The sequence below is a fragment of the Seriola aureovittata genome, chromosome 3 (assembly GCF_021018895.1).
Source record: "Seriola aureovittata isolate HTS-2021-v1 ecotype China chromosome 3, ASM2101889v1, whole genome shotgun sequence".
NCBI classification, from domain to species: Eukaryota; Metazoa; Chordata; class Actinopteri; order Carangiformes; family Carangidae; genus Seriola; species Seriola aureovittata.
In genome coordinates, this window is record NC_079366.1 from 2,333,747 (window position 1) to 2,353,811 (window position 20,065).

The window sequence follows — 20,065 nt, forward strand, 5'->3', positions numbered from 1 at the left end:
TTGTTGTTTTTTTTACTGTATCGTCTTCTATCCACTCTAAAGAGCAAACTGAACATGGTGTCATAGTGTAATGAGAGACTCCACTGAACGTGCCACCACATCACTGAGGAGTAACTAAGGTCATTAACGCAAGTACAGTTTTGAGGTTTTATGCTACTTTATACTTCTACTGCACTACACTGAAGTATACACTCACCAAGCACTGTATTAAGACCTGCGTAGTCATGCTATTATCAGATCAGCCAATCATGTGGCAGCATAACATCATCATGCATAACATGATGTACAGGAGCTTCAGTTAATGTTCAAATCACACATCACAATGGGGAAAACATGATTGTTGGTGTGAGACAGGCTGCTGCTCGGAGTATTTCTGAAGCTGCTCGTCTTTAGCCAGAAACAAAAACATGGTTGGAGTTGACAGAAAGACTACGGTCACTCAGATAACCACTCTTTACAACTGTGCTGAGAACAAACTGTACAACCTTGACCACCACAGGTTCCGCTTCCTGTCACCAAGAACAGAAACTCGAGGCTGCAGTGGAGACAGACTCACCAACACTGGAGAGCTGAAGATCCGGTCTGAGGGATCTGGATTTGCAGCATCCAAAGAATCCATGGACCCAGCCTACCTTGTGTCAACAGCCCAGGCTGGTGGTGGTGGTCTGATGGTGTGGGGAATGTTTTCTTGACTCACTTTGAGCTGATATACAAATATGAACAAATCACGGTTTGAATGCCTAATTTTGCTGACCATGTTCATCCCTTTATGGTTTACCGTCTTCTAATGGGAACCCTCAGCGATTAGCAGCTCACAAAGCAAAAGCCATTTCAAACTATGTTTACCACCAGCCGCAACAGCGTATGTCTATGGGCAGATTTTGTCACCACAGTAGCATGAGGAAACGTTACAGATGTGTAGTAGAGATTAAAATGATCGAAGGCCATGGTCACCCCAGAGGCTCACACACCTATTATTAGTTCCAGGAGGGCAACAACTAGTGGCAATTCAGTTGTACTGGTCGACTGTAATGAATTATGTAAGATATGTATTGGTATTTGTTAGGTCAATAGTTGGGGTGTGTGAATATTTATTAAGCTTGTATTTTTGCTAATCGTTGTATGTAAATATTTCATGTATATTCATGTGTGTGGATAGTTTCCAGCCCTGAATTCGGCAGACCACCTTTGGAATGTGGTAGAACAGGAGATTGGCAGCTTGAATGTGCAGCTGATGAATCAGTAGAAATGATGTGATGCATCATTTCTACATGGAGCAGAGTCAAAGTTTCAACATCTGGTGGATCCATGACATGAAGAAGTGAGGAACTACCCAGAGTTAGGGTGCTGTTCCTGAAATAAAGTGCTCATGAGTGTATAGTGTACTTTACTCCACTACATTTATTAGATTTTATTACATTCATACATTAAAAATGTCACAATCTTATTAAATAAACTGTTAGGGATTACACCAAACATTTTGTCAAGGTCTATCTGGGGCCCCTTGACATGGCTCTGATATCTGTGAGTTGTTATTAAAGTTGCCCTCTGAGCTTCTGTGTCAGAAAAACTTTTTGGTCACAAAAAATTACAAAAGTCTAAAAAAAGAAGACAGATCTGCATGTCACAACTTCATCTTTCGACTCTCCAACCTGAATCATCATCACAACCGCTCTGAACCACTGAACTAAACGCTGCGTAGCTCAAACTAACTCCGCCTCAGTCAACTACACTGAAGTTCTTGATGCATTGTTTGATGATGTGATATTCAATAATGGGCCATTCACGGTGCTTTTTGGAGTGACTACTTGTATTTTTACTTAAGTAGGATTTTGAATGCTGGACTTTTGTTTGTAATGTATTTTTTTTACAGTGTGCTATATTGTGTACTTTTACCAAGTAAAGGATCTAAATACTTCTTTCACTACTGACCCTGTGGATATTTTTACCTCATTGTTTCTTTGTTTTTTTTCTTTATTTTAAATCTGAATCATAGATCATAAAATTCTCTGAAATACTCCTGAAATCTGAAGTTAAAGGGCTGCAGAGGTGAAAGAAGTACTGAGATACTTCCCTTACTTAAGTAAATGTTGTGGCACAATGATGTAAAAATACTTGCACTTACAAAGCACAAAAAATAAAACTTTAAAGCTCAATTCCAGAAAAACATGGAGGGAGACTCTTTTCCACAATATCCGAGGTGTCCAGCAGCTGTCAGAAAAACGTAGTACAGTGAAAAGTTAATTCCATCATAACATAAGGTGCCTTACAACTACTTTAGTGCAGTACTTCCATTACTGTGTAATTCATGTTCCAAAGCTGTAGCTACAACCTGAAAATGTGATCTATGACTGACAACCACATGTCAGTGTCACAGGCACAACTGCAGACCCACATCTCCATTTATTTAAATTGAATGATATGATTTTAGAAGAGTTCTCCTTGATTTAGTGTTTCAGGAATGTTTGTACACACCTTAGACAAGATTCAATTATTTTATAGCACATCCAGTTGTGCAAACCACAAATGATGCATAAAGAGTTTACAAAATTGTTCATGAATGGATTTGTCGCTAGGTAACTGGAAGAATGTCGAGTGAGACTGTGGAATGAATGTCTCATGTGGGATTGGCACTGCATGGGCTGAAACCAGATTTGACACACCAGCACATCTACAGGCAATTGTCCATGCTACCTGACCGGTGTGTCTGAGGACTGTGGGGGGGACCACTGGATCACCCAGAAGACAGACACAGGAAGAACCTGGTCGAGTGGTGGATTTAAACTTGCCCAGTTAACTATTTCATTTATTGTTTCTTCCCTCAATCCCTGGGCTCTCACAGAGAACGTATCATTCTCAAACAAGAGTGATCAGAAAGATCTTAAAGTCCACAGTCTTAACTTATTAGTTAAATGAATTATTAGAAAGAGAAAATGAAACCGACCAACTTGCACATACTGAGTACGTTCTGTAATTGAGTGTTTCAGTGCACTTATTTATTTAGTCCATGAAGACTCACTCTCACCCTCATCTCAGTCTGCCCCTGCTTCTTCCCCTCCAGAGCTCCAGCGCTTTGTCACTCCTGTTTTGTTCTTCCGTCAACAGTGCAATATGTATGTGCTGGTTGAAAAATGAAGCCAACACTGAAGAACCAAAAGCTGCAGTTCCTCTAATGACCACTAGAGTCTGGCTCAGACAGTGAGTCAATCCCCATAGACTCCCATGTTAAAATGTCCAACTTTACAGCAGAAATAAACATGTTTACAGCCTGGTCTCTAGAGCTAATTTCCTCCTTCATGACAGCTGTTTATATAATTCACCTGTTTCCATTTTATCAAGACTTAAAATTGTATATTGTATTGTTATATAATTGAGGGCGTGGCCTCTTTGAGTGACAGGTGGGTGAGCATATGCTTGCCACAAACCAACGCACCAAAGTCTTCCACACATGTCCCACCTCTTTAACCATATTTGGATTAGCTGGGAGTTAGGGGCGGAGTCAGGCACTGCTAAATCCAGCAATGAAAAAGGTCAGGGTATTAAGGTATTATCTATTTTCTCATCAAAATCAATAAACAAACAAACAAAAAAAAAAAACAAGAAAACATCATTGGAAACATATCAGCAACTAAATATCAAATTTTGACATTTAACACCTACTGAGTATATTATCTCAATACTTTACTCATGGTTCTAATTATGTGGTTTGTAATGTAGCAGTTACAAGCTTGCCTCTTGTGTTCGTGGCTGGAAACCCCGTAAGGCGACCGGTGTTAACTAGCTAATGTTAGTGAAGCAAGTAAGCCAAAGAGACAGAGACCGGACTACAGCTAGCAATACGGAAGTAAGCCGCTAACCAAATTCTACAAACCTTTTTATCTCATGTCGTCCCAGACAAACTCTGAAATAATGACCAACAAACTGCCAACAATATTGTTATGCAAGTGTTTTATGCCTAAGTACAACCTGAAAGAGCTACTAGCAAGGCTGTAGACTCTTCTGGAGTCTTGTTAAAACTATTCATTTTAAAGACATGCACATAGAACTTTATGAGCACCGGCAAATCGCACTCATTTAAAATAAAAGCACTGATTAGGTACAAATATGGTACATACATCTTAAGATAATCAAAATCAATACAAGCACATTTAAAATGGTACAAGAGAACAATACTGAACAGGGTGACAGTAGTTAATTGTGTAGCAACCACTTCTTCAGCTAGGGAACAATGAATAGACATTTAAAATAAGACTCTAGAACACCAGTTGTTAGTGAGACAGGAACTTTTCAAGATTTTTTTTCTTAAAACTTTTTCCCTGAAAACCATGCTACATTGTAAAGTATGTACTAACACTAGGGGGAGACCTATTAAATGGTGTAGGTGTTTCTCTGCAGCGCAAACAAAAAAGGTCAGTGGTTTAGTCTCAAACACAAGGAGTGAAACGCTACAAGTTGACCCACATGATCCAGGTTAGTTGTAACAAATCCTGGGGTGAAATGTATGACAAAAACATGAAGGTTTTTATTCAACAATGAAATGACTTTGTAACATTGTGTGTATTGTTGTTACAACTAACCCAGACTCTTGTAGCCATGAAGTCGCTTAATTTACAGCTAACAGCTAAAACATTAGCACTTAGAACTAGCATGAAAAACATCTACATCTCACATATGCATGACATAAGTTTGAAGAGTTTAACGACAAAGCAGGTGGCTATTATAAATATATATATTTTTTTAAAAACTACCTCAAAATGCATTTTTCCCTCTAAAATAGTCTGTGTCTGTCACAGGGAGCTACTTCCTCACATGTGGAATAAAGACTATATTGAGTACAGAATGAATAAGGTGATTTATAACTTGTTCCTGATTGGAGAAATTGGAAGTGTTACCACTGACCCATGTTACAAACATCCTCAGTCTCCAGTGTACACTGTTAGTCACCTGAATTCAAGTTCACCCAAGTGTACTGCTGCTCCTTCCAGTTTAGCTCTAATGCTAAACTGGATTATAAGCAGGCCATCACTTATTGCATTTGTACATTAATGCACCTCTTGTGCGCTCATCAATCTGAATTGTGTGCCCTCCTACCTTGTTGTTTTGTCTTGTGAGTTTAAAAACACCACCATCCAACACACCCTGCATTCTATATAATGACTATATATTCCACATAGTAAATATGTGGGAGTTTGTATCCAGACTGAGTTGTGATGCAGGGAAATTATGACAGCATTGTCTCCATAAGTGTTTCTTACCAAATGCACTATCTTTACCTGTAGTAACATTTGCACAAAGGTCCCGTTGGGTTTCAGACCTCTGGTTTCTAGGTGAATAAAGTGGTCCTCCAGCAGCATATCCATGTGGATCAACTTTAGATTTAGTTGAAAGTCTGAGAGAGAGTGAGAGTGAGAGAGAAAATAGGATCATGGGAACAGATAAAAATCATAAGAAAACACCACAAGTACCATAATATACACAATATAATAAAACAGACAAAACACTATAAAAAGTCACTGTAAAAACACAGAACACAATAAGAACACCAGACACTAAAAACACAACACACTATACAGTGGCAAGTTACATGTCCAGATGCAGCAGGGTTATTGCAAACAGGATACAGTCTTAGTTTTTAGTCCTCGTGCACCTGAAGGAGAACCTGCTGATTAAATATCAGGCTGTCAGGACGGTCAGCGGGACACCTGTCACTTTACAATCAAAATGTCAGGACAGATTCATTAACAGATTCCTAAAACATAAATCATATTTTTTGTCCACATTAAAAACACTTCACTTCTTAAAAGTACAAACTTTGCTGTCCCTTCTTAGAGACCACCTCAGAATTTGCATGATATTTTAGATCTTTGTCGATGACTGTTCCAAGATATTCATACTGATCAACAAATTCAATTGCAATTCCATTTCTGACAGTCTGAGAAAGTTAGTGAGAAGCCCTCCTCCTAAAGTCAGTAGCCATGTCCTTGGTTTGAGACTTTCAGCTGGACAAACTCCTCCACAGCCGGTCCATGCTGTGTTGCAACCATGATGGAGCAGGCTGACAATAACTCATCAGCAAATTTCAGGATGTGCCTATCCCCACGCCGGCTTCAACAGTCGTAAAGAATGTAGAGCAGAGGGGACAGAACACAGCCTCGTTCTGACAAACAACCATTTCCTCTCATCCTCTGAGATCTGCATGTTAAAAAAAAACTAAAAACCTGTAACAAAATTTACATCATAAAGGGACACAAGGAAACATCAAAAATCAAAACAGCACCACAGGAGTAAAACGGGACAAACCGAACGGGAAGCCAAAGCACAGCGCAACACTGGGGACTTGAACCGAAAGCCGAAGCATGAGGAAACACAGGGGACACGAACAGGTAAGGGGACACGAACAGGTAAGGGGACACGAACAGATGAACCGACACAGACAAAGGGAAGCACAGAGCCTAAATACACACAAGGGAGGCAAGGGTGACTGAACACAGGTGAAACACATTAGGGCGGGGCAGACAATCAACAAGAAGGGAAACAGGGCAAAGACAGGAAGTACAAACATCAAGCGACACAAGGAAAGTAACAACAAAATAAAACAGGAAATGACCAAACTCAAAGTGAAACTATAATAGAAAAGCTCAAACACAAAATGTGCATCATGGAAACCCATGACACATGTGGTTGTATGGTGTTAAACACAGATGAAAAATCTAAAAATAAGAGTCTGGCATGTGTGCCAGCTCTTTCTAAGTGTTTAAAGAAGAAATTGATTAATGTGATTGAGACATCCTCAACTCCCATCCTAGCCCTATATGGAAATTGCATGGGGGCCTGAGCATTCCCAACCCACTCCAACAGTTTCCCCTTAACCAGCCTTTCAAATGACTTCATGACCAATGATGTCAGAGCTACTGGTCTGAAGTCCTTTAGCTCTTTTGAGGTCTCTCTTAGCAGCAGGGACAACAATGGACTCCTTCCATAACCGGTACCTTACACAACATGCCCCCACCAACATAGCCCACTGCATTGGTGTAATGCAGGGCTGTTTCCAATCTGAATGCCCACTTACACTCCCTGTATGGAGCATAATTACTAAGGGGCAAGTGGGCAGTGGTCAGCTTTTCCCTGTAACATTTCTCTTAGTCATCATCCATGTGTTTATCAGAGTACACTTAGTATTGACAAAGCAGACACATCAGGAACATCAACCACCATTTAAAAGGCATGACTTTTTCTAGAAATAAATATAGTAGCATATTCAGAATTATAAAAATAACTAGTCTTTAATTAAAGATGAGGTTTAAATCATATTTGGTTTGTACAGTAACCCGTAAAAGAACACAAGCCCACAGCTTTGCCTCATCTAGCTATGTTTAGGTGTGGCTCTCAGCATTACACTGCTGTGGGGAGAGCAGCTGAGCAGCTGGTGACAATAAGGAGTGAACATTTAAAATTGTGATCAGAGCTGGTGGCCACAGAGGGCTACCACCCAAGAAACGTGTTCTAGAAACCATTCACTCTAACATCTGTCAAACCCTAGGATACACAAAGTACCTGGAGCCAAAGAAGAAGACAGTGCAGTGCAGTAGTAGTTGAGTAGAAGGAATACAACAGCTTCCATTCACTTTGCCAAACAGCATTTAAAGGACTCAGCGCATGAGGAAAAATATTTTCTGGTCTGATGAGACAAAAAGTGAACTCTTTTGACAGAACTGCGAGCACACAGGCGCACAGCTCGTCACCTGGCTAATACCATCTCTATGGTGAGGTGTGGTGTTGGCAGGGCGACCGGTCAGAATTGAGGAAAGGATGAATGGAGCCAAATACAGAGGGGTCCTTGAAGAAAACCTGCTTGACCTGAGACATGGATGAGAGTTCATCTTTCATTATGACCATGACCCAAAACAACACTGCAGCGGCTTTGGATAAAGTCTGACTGTCCCCGAGTGGGCCAGCCAAGGCCCGACTTAAACCCCATAGAATATCTGTGGAGAGACAGATGATGGCTGTTCACAGGTGCAATCTGACGGAGAGGATCAGGGAGAATTAGATAAACTGCCAAAATCCAGGTGTACAAAGCTTGTAAAGACAGACCCAAGAAGACTTGATGCTATAACTGGTGTATAATTAACAAAGTACTGAATTAACTCTGAATTCTATTGTGAATGAGAATTTTTTTTTTTTTTTTTTTTTTTTTAATTTAACTATGAAAGAATCCAAAAAACACATTTTCACTTTGTCATTGTGGTTTATTGAGTGTATATTGATGGGAAAAAACAAAAAGTGAAGGGCACTACACTCTGAAGCCACTGTGCATTCATGTATTCCACACACAGACATGTTAGGAACAAATGATTAGGTTTTATATGCTTGTCCTCAACAACATATTAAACAGTATGACAGCAAAAATAAAACACTTTTCAGCTTAATGGAAGAACATGTGGTCTAATCATCCACAGATACAATAAAAATAAAATGTTTCTAAAGAGATTTTTAGTGATAATTAAAAGAGAATCTGCTGGCTCTGGATTTAAACATTCTTGCTTTCGACCCATCACATATTGCAGTCAGGCATCCCTGAATACATTACAATCAAACCAGTGTATTCTGAGCCTGGCAGCCCTCTGAGCCTAGGTTGGGGAATTTGGGGCCTAACACCTTCTCTGGGTGATGCCCTGCAGTCCACGGTGTCACCAATAGTTGTAACATTTTTTTGTGACATTTTAAACAATAACGCATTCAAATCACAGAAACTTTGTCTCACCAACTGAAGCAGCAACACTTTCAGAACACAATTGTTTCAATACCCACATCAGCATTATAAAGAAATTCACACTCTAAAAGTGAAATTTGTACCGAGGTTGGATTAACAGGTCTCGTCATTCTTTATAAACTACTTGTAACATAGTAGCGCACACACAGACTGTGCCCCTGAAAGCCCAACTGTTCACCCAGATGCTACGAGGCCGACAGTAACACAGCGGCTCTCAGGTTCCAACAGAACAAGACTGATTTATTGGGCAGCATCCACTGTGAATCTGGAAGGTCAAATGAACTGAATATCAAGACACTTCTGTATTAATGTGGAACCTGGTTTGAAGGAGAAAAAACTGATTTCAGGTTTTCCCCTGTGCAGACAGCCATGAGAAGATCTGATTGACAACACAAAAGAGTTTAAAATCAAACGCTCAACACAGAGTGTTCAAAGTTCTTGTGTATTCCTAAACCCAAAGGAAATTTTAAAAGACAGAAAAAAATAAAAACTCTGAAAGCAGCATGGAAAGACCTTCCACTGCAGTCAGCCAAAAAGGGTGAAGCCTCAGATTAAACTATCTTGAATATCCCGTTAAATCAAAATATCAAAGGACGCCAAAGTCGAGGTATCCTTGAGTTTTCCTTTGGACAAAGCAGGGGGCAAGAAGACATACAGAAAAGAGGCATCAAAGTCCCTTTCAATCTCGTCAGTCTTCCTCTGCCTCCCCGCTTCGTTCTGCGGCTCCCCAAGGTGAGCCGTTTGCATTTTCACTTGGTTGCGCTGTTCAGCATTCCAGGGTGGTTAATGGAATTAAAATCAATGACAATCTCAATCTTCCTGGGCTTGAACTGCCTGCCAAGACACAGAGGAAAAAACAACACACACATAAGTCAGGAATGCACAGGTATGGGGACACACAGGAAACACCAAATAAAAACATGAAGCACCAAAGTCACCTTTTCATTGTCTTTTCAAGTGACACTTTCATCTGTCCCCTGATAAATTTTCACATGGGTCTGGACAAGTTGTCAACAGGATGTGTGTGTGTGTGTGTGTGTGTTTGTGTGTGTGTGTGTTTGTGTGTGTGTGACAACCATAAACCATCACTTGTCCCAACATGTAGTCGCTTCGCTCTCTGTGACTCCTTCCAGGAACTGTCCCAGAATCCGATGTTTCTTTACTTTGCCATTATCATCTGTAGTTGTTAGTTTATTAATACTGAATGTGTCGCGTGTCCAAATAGCACAAAATTATGAGCCCACTGCACTTTGGGTCCCCAGGATAGAGGATGTAATTTTTTTTTTTTTCCATGACCCATCAACTATTAATCAGTGTTCATTTTTATGACCCGACCCTTCGATCCATGGATTAACCATAGCGCCAACGGGTCCATGTGTAAACTGATTACTGAGTGTTGAAGAATTAGATGATAAGAAAAAAAGACCACAATAATATATTGATATTGTCTAAATGTTTTCTTCAGCTGATCTATTCACACAGCCAGGGAAGAGCCTGAAAAGCATTGTGGCAACGACCTCTGTATGTCTGACCACGCCCATCATCACAGCTGACCACGCCCAACTGTGGCGTACCAGTGATGTACTGTGAAGTGCTGGAGTGATAAGGGCATGGCAGAGCAATCAGCAGAGAGCAGCACAAGCAGAATTATTAGCCATGGTGTAGCTACTCTTCAACCTGCACTAATAAATGTTTTACATTAACAACTATGTGTAAGGCCGGGAACACACGGCCTGTGTGACATGCACCTCACACCTCATGGCTGCGTCACATGATCTGAAGATTCGATGTCTTGCTATTTTTCAAGCTTTACGTGTCTATTAGCAGAAATTACAGTGGCTGACAAGGGCAACGGAAGTGGAACACCTTGAGCGTCGACCCAAGAGGCCTATGACTGGACGTTTGACTTCAGAGAACAAAGCTGAGTAAATATTAGACGGCTCAGCTGTCCACTTAAGACGTCGGTGAATCTCTGATCTTTAAAGTAAATTGCTTTCTGGGTGTTTCTACTGGTTTTAATCCCATGGTGTGTTTGTTATGGAGAGGAGGACACCTCTGTGGATAATTCAGCTGCTGGTAAAAACCTGCTGAACGTCTGCTTCATAAGTTATCAGAGAAACAGTCAGAACAAAGGTTAGCATCAATCTCAGCTCCAGCTCTTCCCTGAGTCTCTGTCCTCCGTACAGTGTCGCTCAAACTCTGACTTTAAATGTCAAACTGCTTTATTCAGTGTTTTTAACGCTTAGAATCACCAGGTCTGTTTGATTTCCTGAACCACTGACACTGAAGGAATCCAAACCGGGAGGAGCTTATGGTAATGGTGGTGAAGACAACAACTCCCATGATTACATGCTATTTCATGATGTCTTTTCTCATTGTTTTGATTGAGAGACCCTTTGAAACAAATGTTAGAGTGTGAATTTAATTCAATAAACCAGGAAACCCCTGGCATGTGTTGGAGGACTCTGGCTGACTTTAAAAATGTGTAACCTCCACCTGCCTCCTGCATGTCCTGACTGCTATTGTTATCTGTGGTGGATCAGATAGAGAGGCATTGTGTCATAGCTCACATCTTATTCATCTGACTACGACTATGAGTTGTGTCCATGACAGGCTGTTGTTACCCTATTGCCTTGTTGTTTCCTACTACTGTTTAGTAGTGTTGTTTGGACTTGATAGTTCAGCTAAGTTACAATGGAGGTACAGAAAGATTTTCAGTTATAATTAAGCTTTGATTGCAAGTCTTCAGTGTCAGTGTGCCTCTCATTTCAACAGGACAAAGATGTTTGCTGAGTGATGCTGATTTCTCTGTTCACCTACAACTGCGCTGAAAAGAAAATGTACCTCCTTAGCCCATTTGAAAAGCATTAAGAAATTAAGGAAATACCTAGAGGATGACAGATGGAAAAATTTGATGCAACAAAAGAGGTTAATTACGACATCATCAAAAAACAACAGTGCCTGAAAATCTGTGTGAAGAAAGCAACACACTTTTTGTGGACCAGAGAAAAGCTGCTACTCACCTGTGCTGTACGCCTGCCAGGCTGAGCAGTCTTCTGGAGGCAGTCATCTCCGGCGTGTCATGGTACTTGTCAGAAAGATAGACCACTTCCTTAATACCTGGATAGACAGAGGGGTAATGAAGGGACACAGAAGGCAAGAGTGAAAAATAAAGACTTAATCTTATAGCTGCCTGCTACTCCTGGTGTGAGTGCTCACTGGTCCTAGTGTGTGTGTGTGTGTGTGTGTGTGTGTGTGTGTGTGTGTGTGTGTGTGTGTGTGTGTTATAAATACAGAGGTCAACTTTTTCAGAGTGTGTAAATCATACTTGGACAATAAAATGATTCTTTTTCTTTATTAATTGTTTGCACAACTACTATGAGAGTGGTCCCTAACCTTTTTTGCACTATGCATCGGTTTTGCAAAGACAGATTTCTCATGGACTGGTTGTCGGTCCTATTTTCTTAACCAGAACAGGAGAGGACCATGCACTGAACCCTGGGGGTCACTTGGGACAGCGGAGTGGTGGAAGAGGTGCAGCTGTTGATGAACTGTTGTCTGTTTGTGAGTGTGACCTTAGCCAGGAGAGAGCTGAACCAGTGATATTGAGGAGGATATTGTGAAGATCTGAAGTGGAGTACAGCGGCGGCGTGGTCCAGTTGGAGAGTGCTAGCCCAAAGCTAGCGCTAGCTTGTGGCCAGGAGCCTGGTGTCTGGGGAAAGAGAAGCGGTGTGCATCCCAGAAGTATCCATGGGATGATCCATAGCATAACAGCGGCAGCATGCAAACAGCTGTTGAGGAGGAGAGGTAGCCCGGCTAGTTACCCCTGTGATCCTGCTCGGAGAGTGGGGGTCAGCCTGGTGCAGTGGTGGTAAGCAGAGGAAACCAGCCAGAGCCCAGAAGGGCTGAGCACCCCGGGACAGAAAGATCCCGGGAGGAAAGCAGGTGGGCTCATGGTGGCTTGAGATGTGGCAGCCTGGTAGCAGGACAACGGGAGTCCTGTAGCTAGCAGGTGGATATGTTGATCCGGAGATGCTAGTCAGTAGTGTTTGTCTGGATTGGACGATGGCAGGTAGATAGCATGTAGCCAAAGACTCACAGCAACTTTACCTGCCAGGTTACAGCATCAAAGGCAGAAACTAGGATCAGGGACGGTGCAGCAGCCAAAATGCGCCAGCATCTGCCATCTTGTGTACGTGGAGGCTGGTACTGAATAACAGCAGTCAGAGTGCTCGTGCAGTGCAAAAAATATTTTCTTCATCAATCTCGTCTCATTACCTCAAAATGACAAAATAAAAAGCAGAATCTGTTATTAATAGAACTACTATTAATTCTAAATATGTTGAATGTAAGTGGTTTTAAGAAGAAAGTTCCCAATTTTTAGACACTGAACATCAGCACCTTCAAAAACCAGTATCGGTTTACCAATATTTACAGTGAGAGTGTGTGTGTGTGTGTGTGTGTGTGTGTGGTGTGTGTGTGTGTGTGTGTGTTCAACACCCACCTGCCTGGATGATGAGCTTGGCGCACTCGTTGCAGGGGAACAAAGCCACATACATGGTGCAGCCTTTCACATCAGCACTGTTCTTGTTCATAATGGCATTCAGCTCTGCATGGCACACTGTGAGACAGAGCATTGAAATGTTCCCCAGTCAATACAAGACACTGCATGTTTTCTTGTTTTAAGTTCAACTAGAATGGCAATTAGTAGAGCGCATACTTCTGCCAATGCCAAACAATTTCACAGAGTTTATCATCTAGATCTAACATAAATATGTCTGTTCTTTTACATTAAAATCCAGATCCATTCTTTTTCCTTGTCAAAGCCTACTGCCTACATTACCGGCTAAAAGTTTTCTTATTTGCTTTTCATTAAACTTTTGAGATTCGGTGTGCTATGCTAGTAGCAGCTAATGTAGCCTCTAAGAGGAATGAAGAGCGAGTTCGAGGTCTGGTGAGCTAAACTGCTCCAACTGACATGACCTCAAGTGATGTCACATGAGACAATCATTAAACTTCTCCCTCTGGAGTCACAAAAGACTTTTTACAACTTTTCACATATGTAGTAGCACACCCCAAAAATCAGTTTTAATTATCACTACAACCATGATCATTTACTGTGGTTAAGTACTGTGGTTTTTTAACTTGTGTTAGGTTCTGTAAGGCATCAACCAGTAACAGTCTCCCAGACGCATGTGCAGCAAAGCGATGTGGATTTGTATGTGACTGTATATAAGACGCTGCTCTGGAGATTTTTGAGTCTGTAATACCTTTTATAAGCAGGTTTTTTTTAAATATGGCTAAACCTGCTTAAAAAAGTTAACTGACCCCTTTTCCACTGCCAGACGAGTTTGCCTTTCTGTTCCGAGCAATGTCACATGACCACAGAGCTCACACACTGAGTTCCAGGAGAGAGAGAGTGAGCTGTAGCTGCTGAGTCTCCATGTGAACTCAAACTTCAAAGTTTTTTCAGGGTTGCAGCTTCACTCTGTCATCCCTGAGTTCAGTGAAGCTTTCTGTTTCTGGTTTAACAGCACCATGATGAACAAGTGACCATCATGTTTACAGTTTTTGTGCTCTGAAAGACATTACAGCTTGGAAAATAATGATAATAATAATAATAATAATAATAATAATAATAATAATAATACATTTGCTTTTCCCTTGTTAACAGAGTGGGCATGCAGCAGGCCAACCCAGTATTACTACTGGTCCCTTGTCCTCATCTGTGACACAGATGTGTTGGACATGTCAGGGTTCCCGCACATTTCTACCAATGAATTTTCAAAGCTTTTCCATAACTTTTAATAACATTTTACCCCATTTGCATGACTTCATTTAAGTAGTTTAACATAGGTACGCCCACATACTTGATGTGCTAGCCCTACGACAGGCTGTGTAGCAAAAATATAGCATGGAATTTGGAAAGGAATGTCTTTGTCTACACACGCATTAGACTCAGAATTCTATTCCAATTCTGTGCCACATTTTGCTATACCACCTACCCTAGTGCATAGCACACCAGAGTAAGAGCCTCATTATTGCACCCACCCATATGCTTTTACTTTCACTAATCATGCATCGGCTTAAGCGAATGTCAGCATTTGCCCCATTTATCAATGTAAAAGTAATAATGCATAGAAGTTTTAAATGAACAATATCAAAAAACCCTATCTAAAAGTTAATTTCAAAACAAGGAATGCATTTCGTAATATAAGACATGTCTTGGAAATTTTTTGAATCAGTCCCTCCAGGATTTCACAGGCTTTTTTTGGGATTGTTGTGGGTTAAAATACATGATTTCTTAAAAATTCCGATGAATGTTGCAATGTTTTTTTTGCAATGAAACTGCAGGATAAAATAAAAAATCACAAAAATAGTTGGCATCTTCATAAAATATATATATGTATATATATATATATATATATATATATTTTAACAATTAATTAAAAATCAAAGGCAACTTGTACTAGTGAGAATAAACCCAGTGCAGTCCAGGTGGTGATCTCTGCCTATGAAACAGTCTGATCAGAGTGAATGATGACTGAAAGGATGTTTTCTGTCTTTTCATCATTACTAATTAAGGTTTTAATTCACTGAGCAGCTCAGAGGCTACCGGCAGCGACCAGCATCTTTTAAGATGGAATGTTTTTTTGAGTGTTTCTTGATGCATGATCTATGTTGGGAAATCAATCAATATACTTTAAATGTCAATATGACAACTTTTGCCATTTGTTTTTATTAGTTCTCTACATGACTCTTTAGTGGTGGGGTTCCACCACAATGTTGCAGCGGTACAATACAATTTAACCCATTTTCGTGCAAAACATCAGCTTTACAGTCTTTAACAGTAATGTTTGGTAAATGTGAGACCTTCATGTCACATGTCAGCTTCACATGCTTCAAAACCAGAAACAAGGAAGGAGTTTGGTGACGTACATCAAGGTTTTGCAGAGGGACTGGCATGATTGGTTCAACTCACGGGATGATTTTTGCGTTAATAGAGACTTTCTGGAGGGACTGATTAACATATTTTAAACAATAGGCGAAAACAGCGTGTATTCAAAACTTTTCCAAAGCATTCACTTAATTCCAAACCTCGCGATAAAGGCCTTTAATGTTTGTCTTGTTTAAGTGTTAGTTATTATGCAGAAATATTGTGTGAATAGACTGATTTTCTCTGGAATTTTCAGTCCATTTGTTGACGGTAAAAAAGTAAAACAAGGAGACAAAGAACTCTTTGTGAATGGAGAAAGCTGTAGATGACTTATTTACCCTCTGTCACACCCTTAGTTAAGCACTAAGAGATAAGGAAAGAAAGAAAAAGGAGAAATTGTGAGAAATACGAAGTACAATATGAAAGTATCTGATCAATGGAGAAGGAGTTTAAGATTTCTTCATTATTTATCCTGTACCACCCTCTACAGGCCAACGCTGAGACATGAAGAGAACTCAGCAGCATAGTATGGACCACTAATGAATTAGTCTTTGCTCCACACACAAATGCCCTTAAAGTCCAGAAAACCTCCCACACAATGTCACATGATTACTACGGACTTCTGTGGTGTGGTAGAGGAAACTAAGAGCACTTTGTTATTTTGTTGTGTATTCACTTTTTTTTTTCATAAAAGGTAAAACCAGAATGATTATTGTCCAAAATGAAAAGAGTGTGTGCGCAGATGCATTCTCACCATACGGGTATTTAGTTTCAAGTCGGTCATCAGCAACACGTGCCCATGGCAGCAGGTCATCATCACATCCATTGGGCATACCATTGTAACCAATGCCAACTATCTTATTCTCCTGGTTCACTATACACGCCCCGACCTGCAGAGAGGGACACAGATTGAACAGGCCACTACCTTCAGTAGTATCTCACACAGTAAGGGTGTGGGCATTCTGCTTGCTGTGTGGTCTGTATGTTACATATTCAAACTGCTGGTCTGTGCTCGTTTCTAAGGTTGCTCTAACAGCATCTTCTTATTTTGTTTACTTGCAATGACTGTTTTAAAAAAAAAAAAAAAAAATGCTTTTATGCTAATTTTTCATAAATTGAATGATTTTTTCTATACACACACAGGGAGCTTAGTTTCTTAAATGTTCACATCTGTTTAAATCTATGAGAGTATTAGGAGCATATTGAGGGAAAAAAATGTTGAGATTTTTAGTCATAATATGATAATAAAGTCCTTATTATATGAGAATAAAATCATAATATTACAAGAATAAAGTCATAATATAACAAGAATAAAGTCATAATATTATGAGAGTAAAGTTGTAATTTTAGGTTCTGTGTTGTTTTAGAGGGAAATATCAGAAGCTTTAAAATGAGGAAAGTGGAGCATCCTGTGAAGTTCTACTTTAGCAGAGGTTTTACAGATGTGGAGATATTTCATCTTTTGGCTCATCATCATCATCATCATCAGGACATTGAAAAGCTTGTGAAGAAACTGAGTTTATTCTATTGTTAGACCAACAGCAGCTGCCAGAAGCAGCTCAGGCTGACACTTTCACCCCGTTTAATGGTTGCTGTAATATTCCCAAAAATAGTTTTTTGTCTAAAAGTTTTACATTTTTAATTCTAACTTTTGTTTTTAATAAATATATGATTTAATTCTCAAAATTACAACTTTATTCTTGAAATTTCTGATTTCTTTTTTTTCCCTCAAAGTGGCCGTAATACTCCGCATAATAAATCCGCATAAGTGACCACTTCTCCTTTGCCAAGATCATCCTTCCACCTGACAGGCGTGTCATATCAAGACGCTGATTACACACATCCGGCTTCGTCACCTGTAAGATCGTCTGAGAGCAGCCATACACCAGCCATGCACCAATCATCAGAAACCATCTCTGGCTGGAAGCTTATGTGGGCCAGCAATCCACAGGCCACAATAAACAACCTGATCAACTGTATGAGGCGAATGGTGGTGACACCAGATAAAAACGCACATCTGTAGCCCAAGATGTGAATTTTTTTCCAAAATACAACTGCAAATTTTAAAGCGACATTTTATTGTGACCGGCCCACAGCACACCTGTGCAATAATAATGCTGTGTACTCAGCATCTTGATATGACACACCTGTGGGGATTTATAATTTATTAATGAGGATTTAAACACATATGTGAACAACATCTGAGAGAAATAAGCCTTTTAATGTGCTTAGAAAATGTCTTAGATCTTTTATTTCAACTAGTGAAAAGGGGAGCAACAACTGAAGTGTTGTGTTTATATTTGTTCAGTGTATATGGTTTCCTTTACAAGAATGAGATCTGGAAAAGCTTCTTACATGTCTTCTTACACCTAAATAGGTTAAGTGTCTCGGAGAATGTTTTTTTTCCAAAATCAATTACATACTTTGCACACACACACGCACGCACGCACGCACGCACGCACGCACGCACGCACGCACGCACGCACGCACACACACACACACCTGTGAGCTTGGGTCTTTGCTTCTTTGGGCTGACAGAAAGGCAACAGCCATAAAGTACTCCGGCCATTCCAGGTAGTCTTCTCTCTTTCTGGTTACACTGCTAGAGAGAAATGCACAGAAAGATAGAGGATGTAAAGTTTTGTGATCTAAATGAAAGATCAATCCTCCATTTACTGAAAACACAGCTCATTTCTGAGCAGTAATGATTTGCAACAAGATTACTACAAACACAATCACTTCACAGAGTAATCTTTTGAGGAGAAGCCTTATGTGCATAATCATCAGCAAAAGCTTGAAGATCATGGCTCACAGTCTGCCACTGTTACAGGCAGCAGGGGAACAAGCTGAAGCTGCCGCTGTTCTTTGGGGTGTGTGCACAAGCTTTCCAAAAAAATGTTTTTGCTTAATCCTGGTTTGGCTCAGTTTTGGCAGCACGCCCAGTGGCTCTTTGACTTCTAACTTAGTCTAAAAGTAAAAACCCTGCTCAACACTGAGTCATCTAAGAGACCCATAAGAAACATCACTTTTACACAAATACATGAGCCAAATTCTTAATCCACCACTGCCAAAAGGATACTGCCAGCAGAGGCGGGCAAAGTAGACAACTCAATTACTGGAGTCACAGTATAGATCCTCATGGTCAAATATTACTACAATACAAGTGAAAGTTGTTCCATCAGATTTTTACTTGGGTTAAAGTACTGGAGTACAGAACTTTAAGCCTTAATAAGATTTAAACGAGCAAGTTATATAAAAATTCACCCCTGTAAAGTTGTCGTGAAGGAGTAATTTAGTTATAGAAATCAAAACTGTCTTTGTACCAGGCTTTAAACATGGTTATTTCTGCTGTAAAGTTGGACATTTTAACATGGGGGTCTATAGGGACTGACTCACTCTAGGAGCCAGCATCAAGCGGCCATGCAAAGAATTGCAGTTTTTGTTGCTGCTGTACTTCCATACTTCCAAAGCTGCTGCTTGTGAACACAGAGTATGTATATATCACATTTTAAAAAATAAAATAAAATTCATTCACCGACTAAAAGCTCTGCTTCAAAGAGTACTTCATAGAAATGTAGTGGAGTCAAAAGTACAATATTTGTCTTTTAAGTGAAGTGAAGTAAAAGTATGAAGTTTCTTTAAAAAATAAATAAAAGAAAAACTCAAGTAAAGAACAGATACTGGAAAATATACTACATAAGTAGAGTATTCAACAAGCTAGCTTCATGTAGAACCAGGTACACTTTTTTTTTTTATGAATTAACGATTCAATTGAACAGATACGGTGACAGGATGAGAAATGGAGCAGATTCACTCAGTCTGGTGTTTTAAATGAGACACTAAATCACTGAACGGAAAATTAACGAGGCAACTTAACAAACGCTGGGGAAATCCAGCAGCATGCGGTACAGAGGACACTCCACCAGCTTGTTCGTGTCAGTCTCATTGCCTGTCTTGTGTCTCACATTTCCAATGTAAAGAAAGAAACTAGTTACCCGTTTATCTGACCAGGCCTCGGCGGCTGAATTTCTTCCATACTCTTCCAAACACTGGAGATTTCCCTGCTTTTCTCCGGACTGAGGCTTGTGTACTGAACGGCTGGATGTGACAGAGAACAGGAAGAACTCTCCCGCGCTAACTGTGGTCCCGCCCCTCCCACAGCATTTTGATAGGTACACAGCCACAGACCTACAATTGAGTTCCGTGACGTAAGGTACGGAAGCGTAATGCATTCACTTGTGAAAAACAGAGCAGCAAGAAAACTTTTCTCAGAGTTATGAGATGGTGTCTTTAATTCATAAAAAACAAAACATATTTTTTTAAAAGAAAAATTCTCTCAAAAAATTTTTTGAATT

At 40.1% G+C, this 20,065-nt stretch overlaps 1 protein-coding gene across 3 annotated transcripts; it reads right to left on the reverse strand.

The window, feature by feature from the left end:
• Nucleotides 1-8,228: 8,228 nt before the first annotated feature.
• Nucleotides 8,229-19,836, reverse strand: LOC130163283 (deoxycytidylate deaminase-like). Of its 3 annotated transcripts, none has more exons than XM_056367376.1 (6): nucleotides 19,706-19,836; nucleotides 18,213-18,309; nucleotides 16,465-16,600; nucleotides 13,278-13,394; nucleotides 11,797-11,893; nucleotides 8,229-9,607 (listed from the first exon to the last, which is right to left on the reverse strand). In XM_056367376.1, the coding sequence occupies exons 1-6, from the start codon at nucleotides 19,744-19,746 to the stop codon at nucleotides 9,523-9,525; spliced, it is 573 nt and encodes a 190-aa protein (XP_056223351.1). In that variant the 5' UTR covers nucleotides 19,747-19,836; the 3' UTR covers nucleotides 8,229-9,522. The 3 variants fall into 3 exon arrangements, 2 of the variants coding, with proteins under 2 accessions (XP_056223351.1, XP_056223347.1); XM_056367372.1 differs by having other exon boundaries at nucleotides 18,213-18,312; XR_008826457.1 differs by lacking the exon at nucleotides 8,229-9,607 and adding an exon at nucleotides 12,170-13,051 and having other exon boundaries at nucleotides 18,213-18,312.
• Nucleotides 19,837-20,065: the final 229 nt, after the last annotated feature.

What these genes read in the sequence shown, in the direction of transcription:
- LOC130163283 (XM_056367372.1), bottom strand. Translation starts at nt 19,746, where the DNA reads ATGGAAGAAATTCAGCCGCCGAGGCCTGGTCAGATAAACGG. An exon ending in TGAAACTAAATACCCGTATG is followed by an intron (nt 13,395 to 16,464) that starts GTGAGAATGCAT and finishes TCTGTCTCACAG; the next exon opens with TGTGCCATGCAGAGCTGAAT. An exon ending in CTGGCAGGCGTACAGCACAG is followed by an intron (nt 9,608 to 11,796) that starts GTGAGTAGCAGC and finishes GTGTCTTGGCAG; the next exon opens with GCAGTTCAAGCCCAGGAAGA.